At 37.7% G+C, this 22595-nt stretch overlaps 1 protein-coding gene across 1 annotated transcript in view; it reads right to left on the reverse strand.

Annotated features, from left to right (window-relative positions):
- Positions 1–22595, reverse strand: part of LOC148892058 (teneurin-3-like) — a 244330-nt gene that overhangs the window by 102884 nt on the left and 118851 nt on the right. The window contains exons 6-13 of the mRNA XM_089006884.1: positions 20981–21061; positions 20754–20878; positions 16956–17211; positions 14773–14874; positions 13904–14098; positions 10868–11068; positions 8083–8268; positions 5414–5440 (exon numbers count right to left, since the gene is read on the reverse strand). Coding sequence (XP_088863010.1) covers positions 5414–5440; positions 8083–8268; positions 10868–11068; positions 13904–14098; positions 14773–14874; positions 16956–17211; positions 20754–20878; positions 20981–21061 — 1173 coding nt within the window. The remainder of the gene's footprint in view (positions 1–5413; positions 5441–8082; positions 8269–10867; positions 11069–13903; positions 14099–14772; positions 14875–16955; positions 17212–20753; positions 20879–20980; positions 21062–22595) is intronic.

The raw sequence follows: 22595 nt of genomic DNA on the forward strand, positions 1-22595 counted from the left end.
CTTTAGGTGAAGAAGGGTGGGTGCACAGGATAGGGAAGCGTAAAGACAGAGGGACAGCAAATGGCAAACTGAACACAAACATAAACATCAGGTTCCCGAGTGCAAGAGAAACACAATGGCACATTTTAGACTGTGCTGTGTGTGAATAGCAATTCAATTCCTAACCAAGAAAATGCAAATCATATATAAACATAAAACTAATATAATTAAAAGGCAAGTACAAGAATAAACAAGTATAACATGAGAAAGATGGTAAACCAAATAAAATAAATACATGAATATACAGTAAAGTCTCGTTATATCGATATCGGATATATCGATAGTCCCGGTTATATCGATAGTCCCGGTTATATCGATACTATTTCTATGCACGCACGGAGAAAATTACATGCAAACAGGGTCGGATATATCGATAGTCCCGGTGATATCGATATTTTTTCGGACTCCCTTGAATATCGATATAACGAGACTTTACTGTATAAACAAACAAATAAATAAACAAGCTAATAAATGCATAAATTAATGCATAAAGAAATACAACCATAAACACATAAATAAATAAATAAATGCATACATACATAATGGATAGAAAACAGTGAAATTGGGACTCGTTTCAACTTTGATAGTTCAAAGGCAGAGTGTAGACTGCAAGGTTGAAAAAAATCAATCCAGCTAAACAGAACACAATTGATGAGGAACTAGTAAAATTATTGCAGAGAAAGCACCTACAAGGGATCATTCCTCAAGATGGTGAAAGAAGCCTATGTTCCACATCAAATATTTAATGCTGAGGAAACCGCACACTCCATTCTATCAAGCCGTCATCGTCCATCAAAAAGGTAAATAAAAACAACAACAATTATAGAGTACAGTTTATTTCACTAATTATAATACCATATCACATTTATTATACATAAAATAATGTATATTTTATGTAGTTTTAAGGCTTAGAAAATTAGAAAGTAGAAAAGTATATTTTATGGGGACCTGGGAATGAATTATCCTCATTTTACTGGTTTCCTATGGGAAATTATTTTTTGGGATACACACTTTTCGCCTTACACACTCTGTCTGGGAACCAATTAAGTTCACAAGCCAAGGTATCACTGCATTGCATAAATCATTATTACTTTGCACAAATAATTCCTCATTTCTAGACCTGATAATTCTTGCCTAAATTATACCTTGAGGGAATTCATAAACATTCAATTGATTGATGAACATACTTTTTTTTAATGAATTTGTTTGCCCAGGTCGCTTTTTACAAACAGTTGCTGTGTTAAATAACAATAATTTATAGATCAATAATTTTGTGGTATGTATACCACATACCACAAAATATTTCTTTTTCATTATCTTCAGTCTAAAGTCCACTTAGTTTGTTTTAGGAGGGTTTGATCCAGCAGTATATGAAACATCTTCAGTGTGCTCATATCATATTTCAGGGAACTGACGATGCAATTTGGGCTCTTTCTTTCAAAGGATTTGATTTTCCTATGATCGCCTGAGTGTAAATATATAAATAAAAATAATAAAATAAAATAATAATTTAAATAAATAAACAAGCAAATACATGCATAAATTAATACAGAAATAAATACAAACATAAACACATAAATAAATACAATTTTACAAGAGCTAAATAGACAAACAAACAAACATAGCATTCGACATGTTTGTACTTGAGGATAGTCAACCTGGAAAATGAGCCTTTAACGTGAGTAGATTACCTTTAAATCCTGAGAAAAGGAGAGGGCACGAGGAAGAGAGGGAGGAAAATTAGGGAAAAACTAAATTGAACTAAAACGGCAAATACACTCAGCAATGAACAGAGAGATGGAATCTGCAGCCAAAAGAAGAGAAGATGAGGAAGAGCTGAGATCATGACAGTGTGGCCACCAAGTAAAGAGAAAGAAGAGCAGTCACTATTTTTGATGTAGGCATTCAGAAACAATTAAAAAACAGACACAAACGATTTTTTGGGAATTTGCTCCATTTTTTCATATGATCAGCACTAAAACAACTTTTTTTCCTGTGTCTGTTTTTCTGTCAAATATTTTTTTTTTTCACAAATCTGTGTAAATCTGTGTGAGTGAGCATTTGTCGAGGAAATCCATCCATTCACATTAGTGCTATAATGATATGTTGTTTGGACTGGGATCTTTGCAAAAGTGTGGAGGAGACTGTCCCTAACGAAAGTGGGCTCTCAAATGTGTAGATTTACTACTATGAGGTTCCTGGGGTGTGGTGTAGGTTCAGATGACCAATCAGAGTGTATGGTGGCCAACATTTGCTCCACGCAGTGCAATACCTTTGCATAGAGTTGATTTGGTTGTTGCCTGTGTGTGGTGTGCCAAATGCTCTCAAAAGCTGTGCCAAATTGTTGTGGAACAAGCTGTTGTCTGCGGATGACCGAAAGGGTCCAAAACACACAGAATGGGTGATGAGTATCTTGTCCATGCGAGAACTGATTGTTTTTACACCTCCAAGGAATCATGCTATGAAGAGCTTTGCATTGTCACATGCTGCAACATAAGGTGATGGTGGTGAATCAATCGCAAAAAAAACAAAAATATCCTCAAGATTTTGTCACGCGGATTTGTGGAAACAAAATGCCTTGAATAAAATTAATGTGTTTTTGTTGGTCACAATATATGCTTCGCCATACCATAAGCACACAGACACCCACACAACATATTTGCCACAGGAGAAACGAATATTAACTTCATGAGTAACAACTCTGGGGACCATTCCTTGAGTCAGCGCTGCGACATCTGTGGCATAATGATGTGTAATAAAACTGCTTATTTAAGGCCTCTGACTGGATGGGGTGACAGAGAGAAAGGGGGTGAGAGAGAGACAGAGACAGAGACTGAGACAGAGAGATGCTTTTTGTGGGTGTGGAAGAGTTTGATCTTTGAGTACGTAAAAATGAAAAATGAGAACAAAAAAAGTATTGACTTTTTGCCGAAATTAAGGGTAATGGAAAAAACACAAAAGAAAATACGAAGACATATTAAAACCAGGGCGGCCTGATAGTGGAGTGGTTAGCACGCCGGCTTCACAGTGCGAAGGCTGTCTCCCTGCGTGGCGTTTGCATGTTCTCCCCGGGCCCGCGTGGGTTTTCTCCGGGTCCTCCGGTTTCCTCCCACATTCCAAAAATATATGCATGGCAGGCAGATTGAACACTCCAAATTATCCGAAGGTGTGAATGTGAAAGTGACTGTTGTTTGTCTTTGCGTGCCCTGCGATTGTCTGGTAACCTATTCAAGGTGTCCCCTGCCTCGTGCCCGAAGACAGCTGGGATAGGCTCCAGCACCTCACATGACCCTAATGAGTAATAAGCGGCACGGAAAATGGATAGACGGATGGATGGCTATTAAAACCAACATTATCATCAAACAATAAGATTAAAGTGGACATTAAAAGACAGGCATCCCAAGACGTAAGTGGTGTATCGGTGCTTTTGTTATGTTGTATCTTGCACCTGTGTAAATTTTGTGGTGTGTTCACACGTAAAAGCTGCTAACTAAAGAGAAGCATGTGAGCCTCTGTGCAGCCTCGCTTGGCTGTGCAATACGATAGGAATAATACAGAAATAGAGGGAAAAAAAACATACACATAGGTGTATTTCCTTTACCCCGCCTACTTTGTGACATAATGAAAAAACATGTTTGATACTTTTCCAGACAAATCAACTCTGTGTGTGAGAGAGAGAGAGAGAGAGAGAGAGAGAGAGAGAGAGGTGGGAGTGAGAGAGAGAAAGGATCGCGGAAGTACAACAGAGCAGGAAATACTGTATGCAATTAGTTTTTTTAAACCTGTTGAGTTCACACGTGCCATTTTATATCGGTTCTGCTCAACAAGCTAGCATTTGCTGCGAAACAAATTTTTAAAGCACCACAGGATTTAATTTTCTGCAGTTTAAGGTGTTCTCAGGGGCTAACTTTGTACGTGTGAACGCTAGACGGGGCTCGCTCGGTGCTAGACCTGAGTAAACGTTGACGTGTTAACACGCCTTTAGAAAGGAGACAATGAGCAGGTTGTTGTACGAAAATGAAGTAGTTGTCCAAGTCCAAAAATGTTAGGAATTACAGACCATGCAAACATGAATAAATGAATACATAAATAAATACAATATATACTTAATTGTGATGGAACCGTGTACATCAAGCTGTTTACCTATCTTATATTCTTTGAGATCAAAATTAGCTTAACGTGATTCAAATACTGCCACAGCAAGGTGAGTCAATTTTATTTCAAATAAAAAAAAAACAGTCTACCAAACGCTTTAAAATAAATAAATGTATGCATACATACATACATACATACATACATACATACATACATACATACAGACAGACAGACAGACAGACACATATATGTGACCAACGGTTTTGGCGGCAAGCCCAACTGTTCAAGTGTGGTGAAGAGCAGAGTATAATTACATCAGAGGGACAGAAGGCTCAAGCTAAAAGCACAAAATAAACACAACGGCAAGGCCAAGATTTCATCAACTATATCAGAAATGTAATAACTGTGAAAAAGTGATCTTGTCAAAAGAAGGAAAACATTTGCCACAACTATCCTCAGGCTACTTTGAATAAATATTACAAGGTAATTGAACTTTTCAATACAGGCAGAATAACAATGGATACGACAATGTGTTTAAATATTTAACAACCCTTAAAAAACATAATTCCAGGTCAATGTGCTAAAAATAAAGAGGCCATTTTGGAGACACTGACGGTGTGGGTTTCCGGGTGATTGCAAGGATACAGAAACCCGTCGCTATGAAGAAGTTTGTGTTTGGATGTAGATCACATTAAGAGCACAACTTTTCAAACATGGGGAAAAAACAAGACTGTTGTACAGTAACTGAGATGGATAACATTGTATTTTAAAAAATATCAACTCTGAAACAGTAAATATACATTTCATTTCTGTGACCATGGGAACACAAATACTTTTTATTTTTAATTAAATAATGTTTTGGTCGTTGTAAAGCAGCAAAATGCACATGGGCGTATTTGCATTTTCCATGCATTTAATCTAGGAAGCCATTAATTTTCTGTGTAATGTAAAATTACTTAATTATTTTTAGGTGAGTGGTTGGAGGGGGCGGTTCTATTATCTGCAAATTTTTCTTAAGCCAATTTTGGTTTGGTCAGGGTACTCTTACTTAACCTAGAATGCCAGAAATCATTGCCCCACTTCTAAACCACAGTTAAACACGGAAACAGTATTACATGAGGTGGATTTGATGATAGTTGAAATATTATTTTGTATTTTCTTTGTAAGATCATAAGTGCCAACAGATGCATGCTGATTAAAGAAAAAGCATTGTGACGAGAAAAGCAAAGAATGAGAAGAGAAGGAACGGCCAGTGGGAGAGGGAAAAGAAGCACAGTACCTTTTACTCTAATATCCGGATTGTGAGCTATTTAAAGAGAAAGAAAGAAAGAAAGAAAGAAAGAAAGAAAGAAAGAAAGAAAGAAAGAAAGAAAGAAAGAAAGAAAGAAAGAAAGAAAGAAAGAAAGAAAGAAAGAAAGAAAGAAAGAAAGAAAGAAAGAAAGAAAGAAAAAGTCTTTAGTGCAGATTATTGGCTGTTTGGGAAAAAAATACCAACACATTTCACATGATAGGCAATCAGATACTCAGAAGTCAATACAAAATATGACCCAAAGTTTGAGAAAACTAATAAATGTATGCTAATTATAGAGATTTGATCAAACAGTTTGCTAAAAATGACAGAATTCATACTGGATCAGCACAGTACATACGTGCAAGTTGGAAAGAAGGTACTGGCAGTGTCGTCAACTACAAAGAACTGAATGGAGAGAAAATTACACTATGAGGTCAACGTTTCTCAAAGTCTCGGTGATGTCCGTGTGATGTTTCCAGCTGATAAGATTGGAGAAATATTGTCTGTTTTATGTGAAGCTGCTGATCAGCTTCAGTGTAGAATCTCTCTAAATAAACAAGGGGCTTATTGACTCAGAACAAAATGGATTTCTCCTCATCTTGTCGTTTTCTATCAGCATCCTGCACCCTGTAAATAGCTTCAATGTGTGTGTCTAAGTCAGGGGTCGTCAACCTTTACGACTCAAAGAGCCATTTGGACCCATTTCCCACAGAACAGAAAACACTGGGAGCCACAAAATCCTTTTGACATTTCAAATGAAGACAACACTGCATCTTTTCATCATTGTTTTTTACAATGTTGTACGTTGTTTATATGCATAAACAAACTATAGTGTGTTGCATTTATGAATCAATGAACTGTTACAGAGAAGCGAAATTACATTTCTGCACGCAACAAAAACATTTTAAACTCTGAAAAAAAGACGTTGGGTTGAAGATTACTTTCAAATATAATACTCAATGTCTATTAGAAAAAAAAAGAATATTTGCAAAATGGAAAATACAATATTTATCACCTGGTTAATGTGACTTCTGCTCCTGCACCTCAGCGCACAGCCTCTGCACATCAGGGCTGTATGATCATCCACTTCATAAAATGATTTTTGCTCTGATCAGCTTTCCGCATCAGTTCCGAAACGGCTCTTTTTCTCTCATCTCCATCCGGACATTTTTGAGCAAAAGCTGTGTTTTGTTCTGGAAATGTCTTGCGACATTTGACTCTTTGTTGTTTGCTAACTTCTCATGACATATTAAGCATACCGGTAAACCCGTCTCGTCAGCAGTGAAGGCGAACGAATCTGCCCACGTATCATTAAACGTTCTGTTTTTTGTCAGACACTTTTCTTTTCTTAGATTTATCCATAGTTGGCCTACCTGAGGGTCGAAAAATTCAAGAAATCGTGCGCAATTTGTGACCGTCCACTGTGGATGGTTGTGACGTATATTATGAGCGATAATAACTGACACCAATTTGCAGCTATTTGACAGTGAAACCATTGCTGTCAGTCTGTTTGACAACAAAAAGCATTTAAAGTGGCAGCTTTGGTCATGTTGTCGCAAATCTTTAAACACGTTAAATGGTGTTTTTTTTTCAGCAATAAATCCTTGTTTGGTGGCTGTATTCATTTGTTCTTGCATTTACACGCTGAGAAGTGTCAGGAGTACATCACTTCAGAGAAGAACCATTTTGCTACAGTAACAAGCAAGCATGGTGTTGTTATTTAAAGTTGAGATTGATACATTGGAGATAAGACTATGGTTGAGGAAAATATGTGCTTTTACTCTCCTGGATAGGATAAAAAAATGGGGATGAAGAATTCATTTTATTTTTTTAAGGACGAACTAAGCAAGCACGTACGTGTTCTTCCATCCCTTTATTCATCTCTCATCTTTCATTCCTTTCATCACTTTGCTGCTGTGAAATGTAAATTTCTCCACTGTGAGACTAATAAAGGCATATCCAATCCAATCCAATCCAATCTCTAAACGGGTGTAGACTTATGGACGCCAATTTCACTGACTACTTTCATCTTATATAAGATTGTTTATAAAAATGGTCAGTCTGGGACCCAGCAGGCATAAAAAAGAGAACATGTGGGATTTAGAGTAAAGAATAGAATAATAGAATAATATCGCCTTAGTGTCATGAAACAAGATAAGATGCACTTTCTTGTGTAAAATAATTTTAAAGTAGCATTGGCCAGCAGCAATTAATCTTTAAGGGTGTTGGAACCATAGGGTTATGGGTTTCTATGGACAAATATGAGAAGAAAAAAAAACTGGCAATTTATAGTTGGTGAGATGCTCATCTGTTTGCTGGCTACTGTTGTGGTGCCCTTGACCAAGACACCATCCCCACTCTGAGCTGAAGTGGTGCATATCTTTTCACTCTCAATCTCTGCTTACATGCCATCACGACGTGTTATCTGGTTGTTTGTGGTGTGCGCTAAATAGCAACGCGCAAACTGCATTTCCTTTGAGCTATTATAAGTTGAATTAAGATGAATTAAGAATGAATTAATGAATTAAGAATTACTTTTTTCCTAGTTTTTTTGTGTGATTTTTTTTTGTTCGTGTTCATGCAATTGTGGATGTGCGTGTGTGCACGTTTATGTGTGCATGTGTGTGTATTTGTGTGTGCAGTGAAGATGGACTTACCAATATTACAGTGCTCCCCAGTCCAGCCCTGGTCACATTCACACTTGCCCTCTTTGCACACACCATTCTTGCTACACGATGGGTGGCAGGCCTTCTGATCGCAGACAGTTCCAGTCCATCCTTCCTCACACCGGCACAAACCACCATAACAAATGCCATGACTTCCACAATCCACTTCGCACAACTCTGTTGAGAAAATTAAAATATAATTGATGATTTATACATGATATATGCATTAACACATGACACAAACTCAAGAGAAACAAGAGGTTAAGCGTGTTTAATGGGATTATGACCACGTTCTTCCTATTTACAAGTAATGCATATTTACAGTACGTGCACTTTAATAGGGGGCGGGTAATTGGTGACAACTAATTACCATGAGTTTGAATGTGATTGATTCGTTTTAAAGACAGCCCAATACCGAATCACTGTATTTCCAGGTTTTGTAATTATTTTTCTATTTCCATTTGTACTTTTTCTCTGTTTTTTTTTCCCCACTTTTTCCATTTTTTTGCAACCTTAATCAATTTCTGTCGGGTTTCAGGTCATATAAATAATGGCCATTAATTCATTCATTCATTCAATCATGAATTAATGAATGAATTCATTCATTCATTTTTTTTTTTTTTCATTCATTCATCTTCCTGACCGCTATGTCCTCATGAGGGTCGTGGGGTGTGCTTTAGCCTATCCCTGCTGTATTTAGGCACTCGGCAGTTGACACCCAGAACCGGTTGCCAGCCATTTGCATTGCTCAGAGAAACAAACAAGCATCTGCACTCACATTCACACCTCGGGATGATTTGGAGTGTTCAATCAGCCTGTCATAAATGTTGTTGTAATGTTGGAGGAAACCGGAGTGTCAGGAGAAAAACACACGCAGGCCTGGGGAGAACATGCAAACTCTATACAGGAAGCCTGGAGCAGGGATTGTACCCAAGGCCCCTGCACTGTAAGATCGAGGCAGTAATGACTGGGTCACCGAATGAGTGAACCAAGTTGTGAAATTATTATTATTTTTTTAGTATTTATATATATATATATATATATATATATATATATATATATATATATATATATATATATATATATATATACAGTAAAGTCTCGTTATATCGATATCGGATATATCGATAGTCCCGGTTATATCGATACTATTTCTATGCACGCATGGAGAAAATTACATGCGAACAGGGTCGGATATATCGATAGTCCCGGTTATATCGATATTTTTTCGGACTCCCTTGAATATCGATATAACGAGACTTTATTGTATATATATATATATATATATATATATATATATATATATATATATATATATATATATATATATACAACATTTTAGTGCCTGGGCATCATGACACACAGGGACAGCATTCTATTCAGGCTGTTGCCTCCCGTGCCTGGATTCAACTCTTTCCACACTTCAAAAACACGGATGGCAAGTTCATGGAACAATCTAAATCAGTGGTCAAAAAATATTTTGTGCTACAAGCTGGTTGAGGACTGGTGTTTGGCGACCACTGCTTTAAAGTGTCCCGAGTTTTGATTGTGAGCACAGAAGGTTGTTTGTTTATGTTGCCCTGCGATTGGCTACTATCCGAAGAAAGCTGGGATCGACTTCAGCACCACTCATGTAAGGATAAAGACGATAGAAAATGCCTTGATGGATTGATGGATGGTCTTGGGTCCTTTTCAAGAGACTTCCGTTGGGGAAATTATTAGTAAGTTTAAATATATAATAATATTTTAATAATAAAAATACATTAATTAATCTAATATAATAACAATGTCATTAATATGTTTAATTAATAATAAAAAATAAAACACCCAATAATAAAAATGTGCAAATGAATAATACTATTTTTAATAATAACAATATAATTAATTATAATATTACTATAATTATATTATTATGATTTATTATTATTATTATTATTATTATTACCGATTAAAGATGGTCAAGATAATGGGGCCTTGTTTTGTGGTAAGCACAAGTACAGTGCAAAGCATGTCTAACAGTGCACATGGGTGGAGTTTTCCTTGGTTTGGTATTTCCCTCGACTTTGTACGGCAGGAATTGGACGGGAGGGGGCGTTTGTGTCATTGTGCACCATTATGAGATGGAACAAGTCAGCTCATAGCCAATCAAAACGCGTTCCCCACTTTCCTATTAAATTCAGAGTAGTGGAAGCGCACCAGTGCTTGACATTGCTGAAGCAGAAATGGACTCCGTGGGGTTCCAGATGAGATGAGAATGGTGCACAGGAAGTATAATTGTACACTATAAACTAAAATATCTCCCTGAAGATGTAGTTTGCCACTTTAAGTGAAAATTGGAGACCGCCTTGATGCCCCGATGGTGCACCTATGTTTGATTTCCCTTGCATGCTTGAGCAGAACTGAAAGTGGATGGATCGATGGAAATTTCAGGCTGTGTATGTTCCCCAAGCTTTCATTTTAAGTTGTACAAATTGATGTCAGGTTTGAGGCATGTGAATGTTGTCATGGTATAGCATATCTGAATCTTAAAATGCTAAATGTTAGAATACACATTTTCTCACTTTTATTTACCATAAAAATATGTTTTGCTTATTTTTATCTTTGGGTAAACACCTTCCAAAAAGTAATCTGTTGTGTAATTGCTCTATATTTGCGATTTTGTTTCCTGAAATGAGCCAATTAATTTCGACATTACTATTTGTGCAACAATTTACTGTTACCCACTTAGGCACACACTTACTGTAAACTTACGGCCATTGTATGAAATGATACGCACCTAAGGAACAATCTGGCCCAGTCCAATTCTGGTCACAGGTACAGGTACTGGTTTCAGTGTTGTATGTGCCATGGCCTGAACACTGGTCTGGACACATAGCCTTGGCAATTTCACAGCTGGCTCCACCCCAGCCTGGCTGACAGTGACACTCGCCATGAATACACACTCCATGGGCCGAACAACTGGGATCTATGCAGTCCACTGGAGGCAAACAAATAAAAAGATACACTTAAAAAGACATTTAAAGCATGGCTCCGACTGTTCCATGAAATTGCCGCAGCAAAAGGAAGGTGCATGATACACATTACGAAGTGGATACAGAAGATGAACTAAAATATCAGTTGCATATTCCTGCTTGATATGAAATGCAATGCTAAGTTAACCATCAATCAATAAACACATTTCACTCGATATGAAAACCACTATAAGAGAATTCCATGACTTTTTTTTAAATGTCATTTGTTTGATTTTTCATAGAAATCCTACATGCCATTTTAACATCATTTGCACACACAGAGTATTAGTAAATATTAGTAAAATGCACGCATGCACACTCAGTCACAGTTTAATTTATTTCTGGCAAATGTTGCTCTTTTACACCCTCTTTAAGAATTCTCAACTCACTTGGTCATAAATATTAACAAAACAGAGAATTGGATTAGCAATCCAATGAACGGAGGATTAATTGGAAATATATTTGTGGTATAAAACATTCAACATCATGCTATCATTTTGATTTACATATCGACCAACCAGTGAAAAAACACTTTGGTCTATTCGGAACTCATTCGCTTTTTCAAATACGATCGTCTGATGCCCCAACAAGAATTATAGTGTACTGGTTTGGTGAAGCATCGCGCACTGCCTTCCATTAGGTCGGATGTTTACGCGACGGACAACAGCGCTGACCAATCAGCGCACGGCTATGCTGAAGTGTTGCCAACAAGTTCAGCGCCATCCGCCGAGCTTGCTTGCGACTGACTGCGTAGAGTGTGTGGGCGGGGAGAAAATCCCTCTTCCTAGTATAGGCGCCGAGGAGGAGGCGACGCATAACAAAAAGTAATGGCTGCCGGAACGTAATTCAATAATTAATTGCCAGCCGCTTCAGTCACGGCTTACTGAAGACCCAGGGATATACTGTATGTCATACGACAGTAGGTAATAATTTATTTTACGACTGTTAGAGCGTCTGTGTTTTATACTTCGGTTTAGTGTTTGACAAGGACAACCGACGCCTCCCGACAACTTGTGTCCATAATTTGTAAAATCACTTCAAATGAATTCTACTGAGCATATTTTACAAAGTTTCCACGGCAAATAGCTATATTTTACGTTTGAAGACTCACGCTGAATATTCAGGAAGTCTTGTTTTCGAGTTGATGACGGTGCCTGACGTGACGTCACATATGGAACGCCCCTGACCGACAAAGCGACACACAATGCATTTTGGGTACTTTGTTTGGTCTGAAAACTTCGTGTTGATCCGTGTTGATGGCAAAATTAGAAGGACAAAACATAAATAACACGATGGTGAATCGTTCTGTGTTGCACCGAGACTACTATTCGATACTAGTTGACACAAATTCCCAGCAGACAAATCAGCCCATTTCCAACGGAGCTTGGGCGCCATCTTGTGAATTTTCTGGGACGCTACATTCGAGTCCTGACGGCTCGACTTGATATGGGTTGACTTCTTTAATCGATTGCAAATATTTATGCTTTCCTCTTCAGAACTATTTGAATCATAGATGACAAGGTTTCTTCAGCCATCTTCAGCCGAGCTTACACAGACGTATTGAATCATATTCATAACTGGATGAGTAACAAGAAAGCATCTTCTCTGAATCTGAAGCCATTGTTTTGATTCTAGAGCAAGGCAAGGCATGATATCACGAACAAGGGGGCGGGACCTTCTGAAATTCGGCCTCTCCAAGGTCATTCTGAAGTAGTTTTGGGACACTTTAACTCATTTTTATTGGTGTTTTGCTTTTGAATAAAAATATCAGCCTGCGTGTTTTGGGTATTTTAGATGCTATAAAACGTTTTTCTGACATCAGTTAGGAAACAAAAAAATGGTGTCGGTTGTCCTTTAAACATACATTCCATACAAAATATAGCACTGAAGCAACTTACGAACAAATTCACCTCACGAATGACGGAGACTATCTCGTTTGTAAGATGCGAAGCATCTGTAGTCTAAATGTATCCATCCTGTCACAATAAAAACCTTATAGAACTGCTTGGTACGTGTGGAATACTTCTCAAAGTGAATAACAGCCACAATTTATGTTTGTTAGGAAGGAGGGTCTTTTTTAATAGTATATTTCCATTTTATTTTATTTTATTTTATTGTATTTTTTATTAGATTTATTTTTGTTTCATATTTGTAATGTGTCCGTTTTTATCTCTTGAGACACATATTTGATAAGAATGACCATGCTTTGGAAACATAATATATTTGTAAAGATATTTGTAATTACCAAAAGCCACTTTGGTAATTACTTTTTTGAAAATCAAAGATGCTGTGACTGTAAAGTGTCCTTGAAAGGCGTATATAAATGCAATATATAATTATTATTATTATTATTATTATTATTATTATTATTATTATTATTATTATTATTATTATTTATGCAACAATTAAGAGTGGGTAGAGGGTGGGATGAGTCACAATACAGTAAAGTCTCGTTATATCGATATTCAAGGGAGTCCGAAAAAATATCGATATAACCGGGACTATCGATATATCCGACCCTGTTTGCATGTAATTTTCTCCGTGCGTGCATAGAAATAGTATCGATATAACCAGGACTATCGATATATCCGATATCGATATAACGAGACTTTACTGTAGTTGTTTTTCAATCAAAATGTTTAGAATGGTTTTGCTATTTTTACAAAACGTTGAAACATTACTGAAAACACGACGTGTAGTTACTGCAAGCTTTCTGACGTGGGCAATTTGACCAGGGCACAGTTTTAGTTTTCCGTTATGAATTCAAAAATGATTTGAATACCCATGTATTGCACATTTACCTTCGTCACAGTTGTATCCCTGATAACCAGTATTGCAGATACAGGCACCCATAATGCAAATGCCATGTCCTCCACAATGGATGTCAATACATTGGTTGTAGGGCACGTCACACTCTGTGCCCTTCCACCCACTGTAGCATTGGCAGTGTCCACGGGAATACTGCCCATTCCCGCTGCACAGCACAGGACAGGAAGCTGTGTAGGACACAAGTGTAAATTACTTTGGAAATGTAAAGATCCAACTCTCTCAGTACTGCAGGAGAACTTCTTTTCCTATTGGCTATTCCCTTCATGGGTCGCCACATCGAATCAATGTCCTCGTTCTTCAGAGGTTTGATTCGCATGTTTAACAATTAAGTTCATAAATTAATGGTCGTGAGGTGGTGGGTGATGCTACAATGTAGACTTGCATACCCTTCTGTTTTCAACATAAATCATGCGCCAATAATGCACAAGAACAAACAGAATTATTCATTTCCATGCAACTGACAATTTTTATGCAAGGCAATATCGTGTATGAGAGATCCACATACTGGCTAGAAACCTACCAAGTTCACAATCTAATTTATATGTAGTTTGGTGTTTAAATTTCCCAGTAACATAATTATTCTAAGTTTGTTTTTACATTTTCAGAGAAGTATTATTTCAACACAATGCTTTTTGTTGTACTGAGGGGTTGTTTGTAGTCAATGAGTAGGTCAATAACGTATATTTCTTCACTCAAATACAAACTAAAGCTGCAATAATAATAATTATGTTTTTAAATTAATGAAACTATTAAATTTTGTTTGTGCAGGTCACATTCAATCTACGGATAATGCCCTCACAGCAATTACCTTCCGTATGCGAGGCAGACTGTGTGTGCGTACCTCGAGAGCAGTCAGGCCCCAGAAAACCAGGGAAACAATGGCATATTCCTGAGAGGCAATCTCCGTTTCCATGACAATTCTGGGGACACTCCATAATGGACTCTGATGTCGACAGAAGCAAAGGGGTGGTGTAAGGTTGTAAGTTAATTGGCTAGGCAGGATAGGGAACTATATATCATGAGAACTAAAACACACATCTGTTGTGGTTGCTGTAGTTACAGCAACTATATAGTCAGTCCAATCAATAGATTTTTACAGACAATCATCCTTCTCATTCTCGCCATCAAACACCATGTTTGTCTCACTGCTGCACACCACTGAAAACACCAGTATTTTATTCAACAAACTGCAACCTGCATTTTGGTCTTTTATCAGATGCAAACAGTTTGTTTGTTTGTTTGTTTGTTTTTCACTGTCTGAAGTACAGTAAAGTCTCGTTATATCGATATCGGATATATCGATAGTCCCGGTTATATCGATACTATTTCTATGCACGCACAGAGAAAATTACATGCAAACAGGGTCGGATATATCGATAGTCCCGGTTATATCGATATTTTTTCGGACTCCCTTGAATATCGATATAACGAGACTTTACTGTATCTTATTCTCCAAATGATTATTTTGGCCTTGTTGTTCGGTGTATTAGGGATTTCACTGAATATATTGTAGTTTCTTTGGCATACGCTCAACAGCAAATGTTTTTTTTTTAACTATTTCAGGGACAACGGTCACCACCGTGGACATCCTATCATGATGTCCAAGATCAGCAAGTGCTCTCTTGAGCCTTGCTTTTTTGTTGTTTTTGTCTTGTTTTTGTGTTTTCTTTTGTCACTTTGTGTTGTGCGTCGTGTGGAACGGATACAGATTGTTTTTTCTGCATTTTTGGCCACCGCATTCATCAAAGGGGAGACTGTGCTTAGTTGTTGCGCCTTTTCAGCAGCACAAATCTACCAATACTGTTTTTGAATGGGAGGAATGGCTGTGCCTTTTGACTGTCATCGCTGGCCAACTATGAGGCGATTGTGCTTTTTTTGTGCCTGTAATGGGCAGCATCTTCACAGCCCCGCTTTGTTCAGCGGAAAGGTCGGTGCTGTTGGACAGTCTGCGACTGGATGGGTACATGGCTTGAAGAGCCCCCGATAAGAAGAAAGATGCGTCAAACGCAGAGCGCCAATGCATAATTATGTGGAACGGTCGCGTGGGACAGGAGATGTGAGACAATCGCTTTTTTTCAATAGATGTTATAGCTTCGTGTCTGCTTTCATCATTTAGCTTGTAGTAGACGTGCACATTCCATTAGGACGTCCATGATCCACTGGTGAAAAGGACGCTTTGATCCTCTCCTCTTTCATGTAGAATTGCTTCATGTCACAAGGTGGGTACAGAAAGTGCTTAAGAATGAATGACCCTCTGTGTCTTTGTGTTTTATATATATATATATATATATATATATATATATATATATATATATATATATATATATATATATATATATATATATATATATATATATATATACAGTAAAGTCTCGTTATATCGATATTCTAGGGAGTCCGAAAAATATCGATATAACCGGGACTATCGATATATCCGACCCTGCGCGCATGTAATTTTCTCTGTGCGTGTATAGAAATAGTATCGTAATAAGCGGGACTATCGATATAACCGATATCGATATAACGAGACTTTACTGTATATATATATATATATATATATATATATATATATATATATATATATATATATATATATATATATATATATAGAATTTATAATCTTATTATTGATTGATTATTATTGATTTTATTTTATTGATTGATTATTATTGATTATATATATAATCAATAATAATCAATCAATAAAATAAAATCAATAATAATCAATCAATAATAAGATTATAAATCATATATAAAATGGCGCTTCGAGACTGGCTGCCTTTCCAGTAACTACTGTGCTTTGTCTTTCGACTTCTTACTTTCCTTTCATATTCCTTTCATAACTTTGCTGCTGTTAAATGTAAATATCTACCCTAAAAGATGAATACAGCTTAATCAATCCAATCCAATCATGTTATCAGGTTACATGTTGTCATTATTGATGCATGAAATGTTTAAATACCCTACCTAAGTACATTTGAATGTGTTAACTATTTTATGTTGAGCACGAGATTATGTACTTACCGCTGAGGGCAGTATTGTAAGACATTTGTTCTATATTCCGTCCGTCGTTGTAAAACGCCATATGCCAAATGCCTGTGTCTAGATACTGGATGAAGCCAGTCTCGTATATGTTCACCGATCGTCTGTGACGGATCTCTCGAATGGGGTCCTTTTCAAAACCACCAAGTGAGTATACATGTGACATGTCTGTGTCACTCAGAGATCTCTTGTCTTTGGAAATTAGTCGACTTCCATCAAGTAGCTCCACAAAGTCATACTGAAAGACAAGTGTGACACAAGCAATGTAAGCAAGTTTTTTTTTTTTCCAATCACAGATTTTCAACCATACAAATACAATCTTAAATTTGAGCTTCACATTTTAAGGCCATTGGGCTTTATTATTGAGATAATGAAGAAAATTAATACATAACTGATAGGGATGTTAACATTTAAAAGTAGTTCACTCAAGTATGAAGAGCATAAAGAAACACACTGGTCTATGTGAAAATGTTATAAACACATGTTCAAACAAAATGTACAACATATTTTGTCAACATTTGCAATGAATCTATGAAGCGTGAACTTCCACATACGAACATAAAAACGTTTTTGTGCAAAGTATTATTCTTACCAAAAACACCAGAACAGACCAAAAAAAATGTTGCCTGGTACAGTCATCCTAACATAAAGAAATATGAAATTGGAAAAGGAAAAAAAAACATTACACCATAGTTCAACCACTTGAACTATGCAGAACATTGGCAAACTACCGACGCGGCCTTCCCTTTCTTATCAACAATTGCTTCGTTTTTTTTCTTTTCATTTCAGCGCGTGTTGTTCTTTTTTTTTTTAAGGAAAACAAGTCGCAAAGACAAAACATGAAATTTCAATCGTGCATGTTACTCAGCAGGTATATGTCAGTTACAGAGAGTGGGATTTGTGATGTAACCAGATCTAGTTAGCTGTGATTAAAAATGTCACTCATCATGAGCTATTTTTGATAGTGTTTTTATACACATCCGTAAACATCCTGTGTTATTTCATGTTAAGTTTAGTACATGTTATGTTATTTCATGTTTAGTTTAGTACATCTTATGTTATTTCAAGTTTAGTTTAGTCTATATGGATGTATGTAGCTTATTAGTTAAATTGTTGCGTATGTAGGGTGTAATTAGAGATGTTATTCAGTGTAATGTTTGATAGAGTGCTTATGCACATTAGTAAACATATTACATTATTCCATGCTTAGATTAGTAAACATATTATGTTATTTCATGTTTATCTTAGTACATATTATCATTATTGCATGTTTAATTTAATTACATAGCATTATCAAGTTACATAGCAAGTTTATTAGTTCAATAGTCGTTGCAAAGAGGCAACAACTCCAATTTCAGTCTAAGGCCCTCCCAACACTGAGTTGTTCGGAGCCGATTGGACGGAAGATCGACTTGTCCGCAACTGATTGGTCAACAGACTGTCGCGGTATTCTTTTAAACTAAGCCTGAAGAGGCAGGCGTTGGTTCTTCTTTTGTCCAGCTCCAACTAGAGATGTTTCTCTCGATTGTTACTGAATAAAGTAGTTTTTGCTGTGTACCAACTATCGACTCAACTGGCATTTCATCAAGACACTCGACGAAGTCCGAACCAGACGAAGATAAATGAATTTTACCCAACAGTTCTCCCAACCCCCTGTCCCATAGCTGATTGGACAACAGATCGCTGCTTTGTGAGTTAAACTAGGTTGAAGGGGCGGGCTTTGTGCTCTTGGCTTCCCGCTCCGACGAGAGATGTTCTTCTATTGTTTTACTAGAATAAAGTAGTATTTTCTGTTCACCATCTATCGTCCCCGCTGGTATTTCATCATAAAACTCCGTTGAACTTGATTAGATTCCAACATAAATTGGTGCCAGACACCCGTGCCAAGAGTCGGGTCCGGAGCGGTTGGTGGGTGCCCGACTGCATGCGTTCGTTGACGAGAGACAAAAGCTCCCTGTTTTTGGTGGTGTCTGTTTGTGGGTTGCCCACAAGAGACGAGGGGGTCGTTCCCTTGGTGATGCCTGCTTTTTGACTGAAAACGAGAGCCGAAAAGTTGCTGCCATTCGGCGTGGTGGAGCTTCTCTTCATCCTGACCTGACCGCGCGGTTGAGTTCGACGAGTTTTTCAAGGTGGGTGACGCGGCAGCACGCATCCATTTTGTTTGAATGTATTGTGCGATCCTTTATTGCCAGAAGTATCCTATTGATGGCTAGTAACACATTTTTTTTTGGTCTGGTCACGGCGGACCACCTTAAATTCGGGCCGATGTGCAAAAAATATTTTGCGCGTGACTGATTGACGCCATTACGGGTCAAAATAGCGTTTGTTCCGCACGCCGGCGAACGTAGGATAAGACCGGAATCTTCCAGGGAAAGATTCTTAACAAGGGGTTAACTCCTGGAATCGATGTATTAATTTTGCCCAGGGGATTATGTGTTCTTTTTTTGTTCAAATACAGCTGCAATTGATCATGGATTCTCCGTGATATTAATGCATTCATTTTGGTTGACGTGCTGAATGGTGAGCTAAAAAAATTATTTGTCTGAGAGAAAGATCTTGAACAAAGGCGGTTGGGGTGTGGGGCCATTTGAGCCGTTAGTGAGAGTGTGTGCGTGTGAGTGCGTGCGCTGTGTGTGTGTCTATGTGCATTCATTTTGTGTACGTGAGCGCGTCTCGTGGTTGGAGACGTTGACACAGCGGGAGTCTTCTTTGTGTTTGAGTTAACACTGAGAGTGAAGATATGTTTCGTTTGAAGCTCCAGGAGGCATCTGCGGTTGGCAGGCTTCTACAAAAGATTTGTGCTGAATTTTGGCGTGTGAAACGTGGCTTGCACAAGCACGGATAAGAGAGAATGATCTTGAAGTGAAGCAAATTAAAAAAGAGGAGAAAGCTATGGTCGCAATGTCTTCAAAAATGAGCTCTGGCGATGAAACTGTTGCACGTTCCCGCCAAAAAACGGAGCTCATGGCGGATGAAAAGCAGCCATTGTTTCAGGCTACAGAGAGCCCCCAAGGGGGGCCTGGGGGTGGTTCTGTGTGTTGCCCTGCAATCCAGCCAGCTAAACCCCCTCAGCTAAGCCCCCCTCCTCTACTCTGGGAAGGAGCGGTGCCTGGGGGGAACGGACGCCTAAATTTCATGTTTTCGTCTCATTAGCTTTGTTGAAACATCTCTCAATCACTTTAATGATGCTTCTAACCGTTATTGGTGGGTTGTGCCCTATTTCAGTGACATTGGAGTCTTACATCAAGTTATTGTCAAAGCTTGAGCATGATATACCATAAATATTCAGCTGCATATACAGTATGCACAAATGTATGTTCCTTGTTATCGGTGGGTTAAGAAAATCTAAAGTAAAGAAAAAATGAGTGTGGTTATGACAAGGACAGACATCCATGTCTATTATCTTAAGTGCTAACATTGAGCTGTGTGATAGGGATATCTGCTGAAAAAGCATGTCTTTTGCAGATACATTGATTACTTTCTTTACATAAAATGGGATTCACCACAAAGAGATGTAAGGGTCGTGATTAATGATTTTTTTTAGTTTGTAAGGGGCTTAACTGCTCATTATGAACAAAGAATCCATAAAGCACTTGACCAAGATCAACTCCCAACAGTACCAAAGGGCATCTGGGTTTGATAAATGAGAATGCAGAATTATTCAACACTTTCTGTTCGCGAAAGGGTCAAAGTCTCAAGGAAGAGTCATATAACTTTGTACAGTTTTGGTGTTTCTTTTGCTCTTGTGTGATGAAAAGGAAAGTCTTGAACTAGTCGTACCTGCGTATGTGAGGGTGGTAATCCTTTGCGCCCATACACTCCAACAAGAGCATCTCTCTGCACTGAGATGTTAAATTTCACAAACTGAGGTTGGTCAATGTAAAGCTGTGATCTCCAAAAAACACCTTTGAAGAGAGAAAAAGAACAAAGCATGGATGTCTGGATCAATGACTCATGGCGATGTGCCTGAAAAAGGCTGTCTGAGTGCATGTGAGTGAGTAATTAACCTGGTGGGACATCTTGAATTGCTCTTCGACCTACATCCACTTTTCCTGTGTCTAGCGTGTTATTTTCAAGAAGAATTTTACCTGCGGAGAAACAAATAAACATTATTATCGCTGCAACTGGTAGGTTCATTTTTGAATTACAGCATCCACAAAGCGAGAGTCACATTGAGCAATGTACATCTTTTTACATTTTAATCTTAATATTACAGTGAGAAACTCAACCACACATTTGTCGATGATCTCCGCACCCTGATGCACCTGATGGCAATTATATGCAGTATGCCTACATGTTTAACCCAGCCATACGGTATTTGAATCTATGAGAATACCTTGTGAGGGAAAATCCATTCACAGACAGTTGACTCAACAATAGAACCAGGTCTCACATTGATTGACTCGAGTGTATGATGAGAACTTTGTGCCTTATGTACATTTATGTATGTTTTAAATGGAGAGAGGATATGAAACAATGTCGGTTTTCAAGGGGTAGCATTGAGTAATTACAGTTTAACAGTTACAACATCTATGTAATAAACTGACACTGCGTGAAATATGCCGTCCACTTATCCCAGTTAAGACTGACCGAACAAGCTGTAACTTTAACTTGCAACACAAAACAAAGGTTAATATTTTGTTAGATTATTTGCCCTGCGTTTCTCAATGGGCTTTTCACTTCAAAAAAATCTTTGATAAATCAAACAACAGACACACACAACAGTAAATGTGACAGCCGAGGTAACTTTTCCTTTTACAGGGTCCAATAAATGTCTTGTTTTATGGTGCCCGAATATTTTGCTCTCTCCTGAGTTCACATGATGTGAACAACAAAGAGGTTAGATTTTCTTTAAATGAAATGAAATGCAAGAGTTTAGACAGTGGTAACTCCACTTACGAATGTCTTAATATGAAATGTTCAAGTTACAAAACATCACATGAAAATGTTGCCTCTAGAACTAAAAGTACTGCAGCCAAATACCTTGGCTTTCCTTGATAGAATGCCCATCAGGCAGTAAACTGGCAGGATTCAATTTATCATACATTTGCAAATGAGGCAAACTCAGTTCTGAGCAACACCACTCAGCAATGACCCTTCACACTCTAATGTGAAGGAAATACTCTTTGGTGGAGAACAAGAGAATGTGTTTGTAAGATTGAATGTATCTGCTTTCTGCCCTTTTAAACGGTTGCTATGCTATGCTGTGTTTTCAGCGCTGGTTTCTATCTGAAAAGGCCATCAAAGGTCAAGGTTTGCGGATTAACTCAGTGCTAAATACTCTATATGCAACAATTAAATGTTTTTCTATGTTTATTTGTCCATGACAAATACACACATAAAATAAAATATAATAAATACAATACCCACATTTCTTTCTGTAATTCCATTTATTTTTATAGAGCCAAAAACACAACGGAGCCACACAAAGTACGAACAGGTGAAATGCTGGTTTCAGTTTTTCATTCCTCTCCATTATCTGTTCATACTTGGCACTTCCACACCACCCCTTTTCTGCACACGTGTATACAAATGTATGGGAGATTGTTGCTGTCGAGCTTGTCCTTTTTTTACCTTCTTGGCTATCACATGTGAATGAGCAAGAACACTTGCAAGCGCCAA

The sequence above is a fragment of the Hippocampus bargibanti genome, linkage group LG10 (genome assembly GCF_051943395.1).
Source record: "Hippocampus bargibanti isolate YZ-2025 linkage group LG10, ASM5194339v1, whole genome shotgun sequence".
In the NCBI taxonomy this organism is placed as follows: domain Eukaryota; kingdom Metazoa; phylum Chordata; class Actinopteri; order Syngnathiformes; family Syngnathidae; genus Hippocampus; species Hippocampus bargibanti.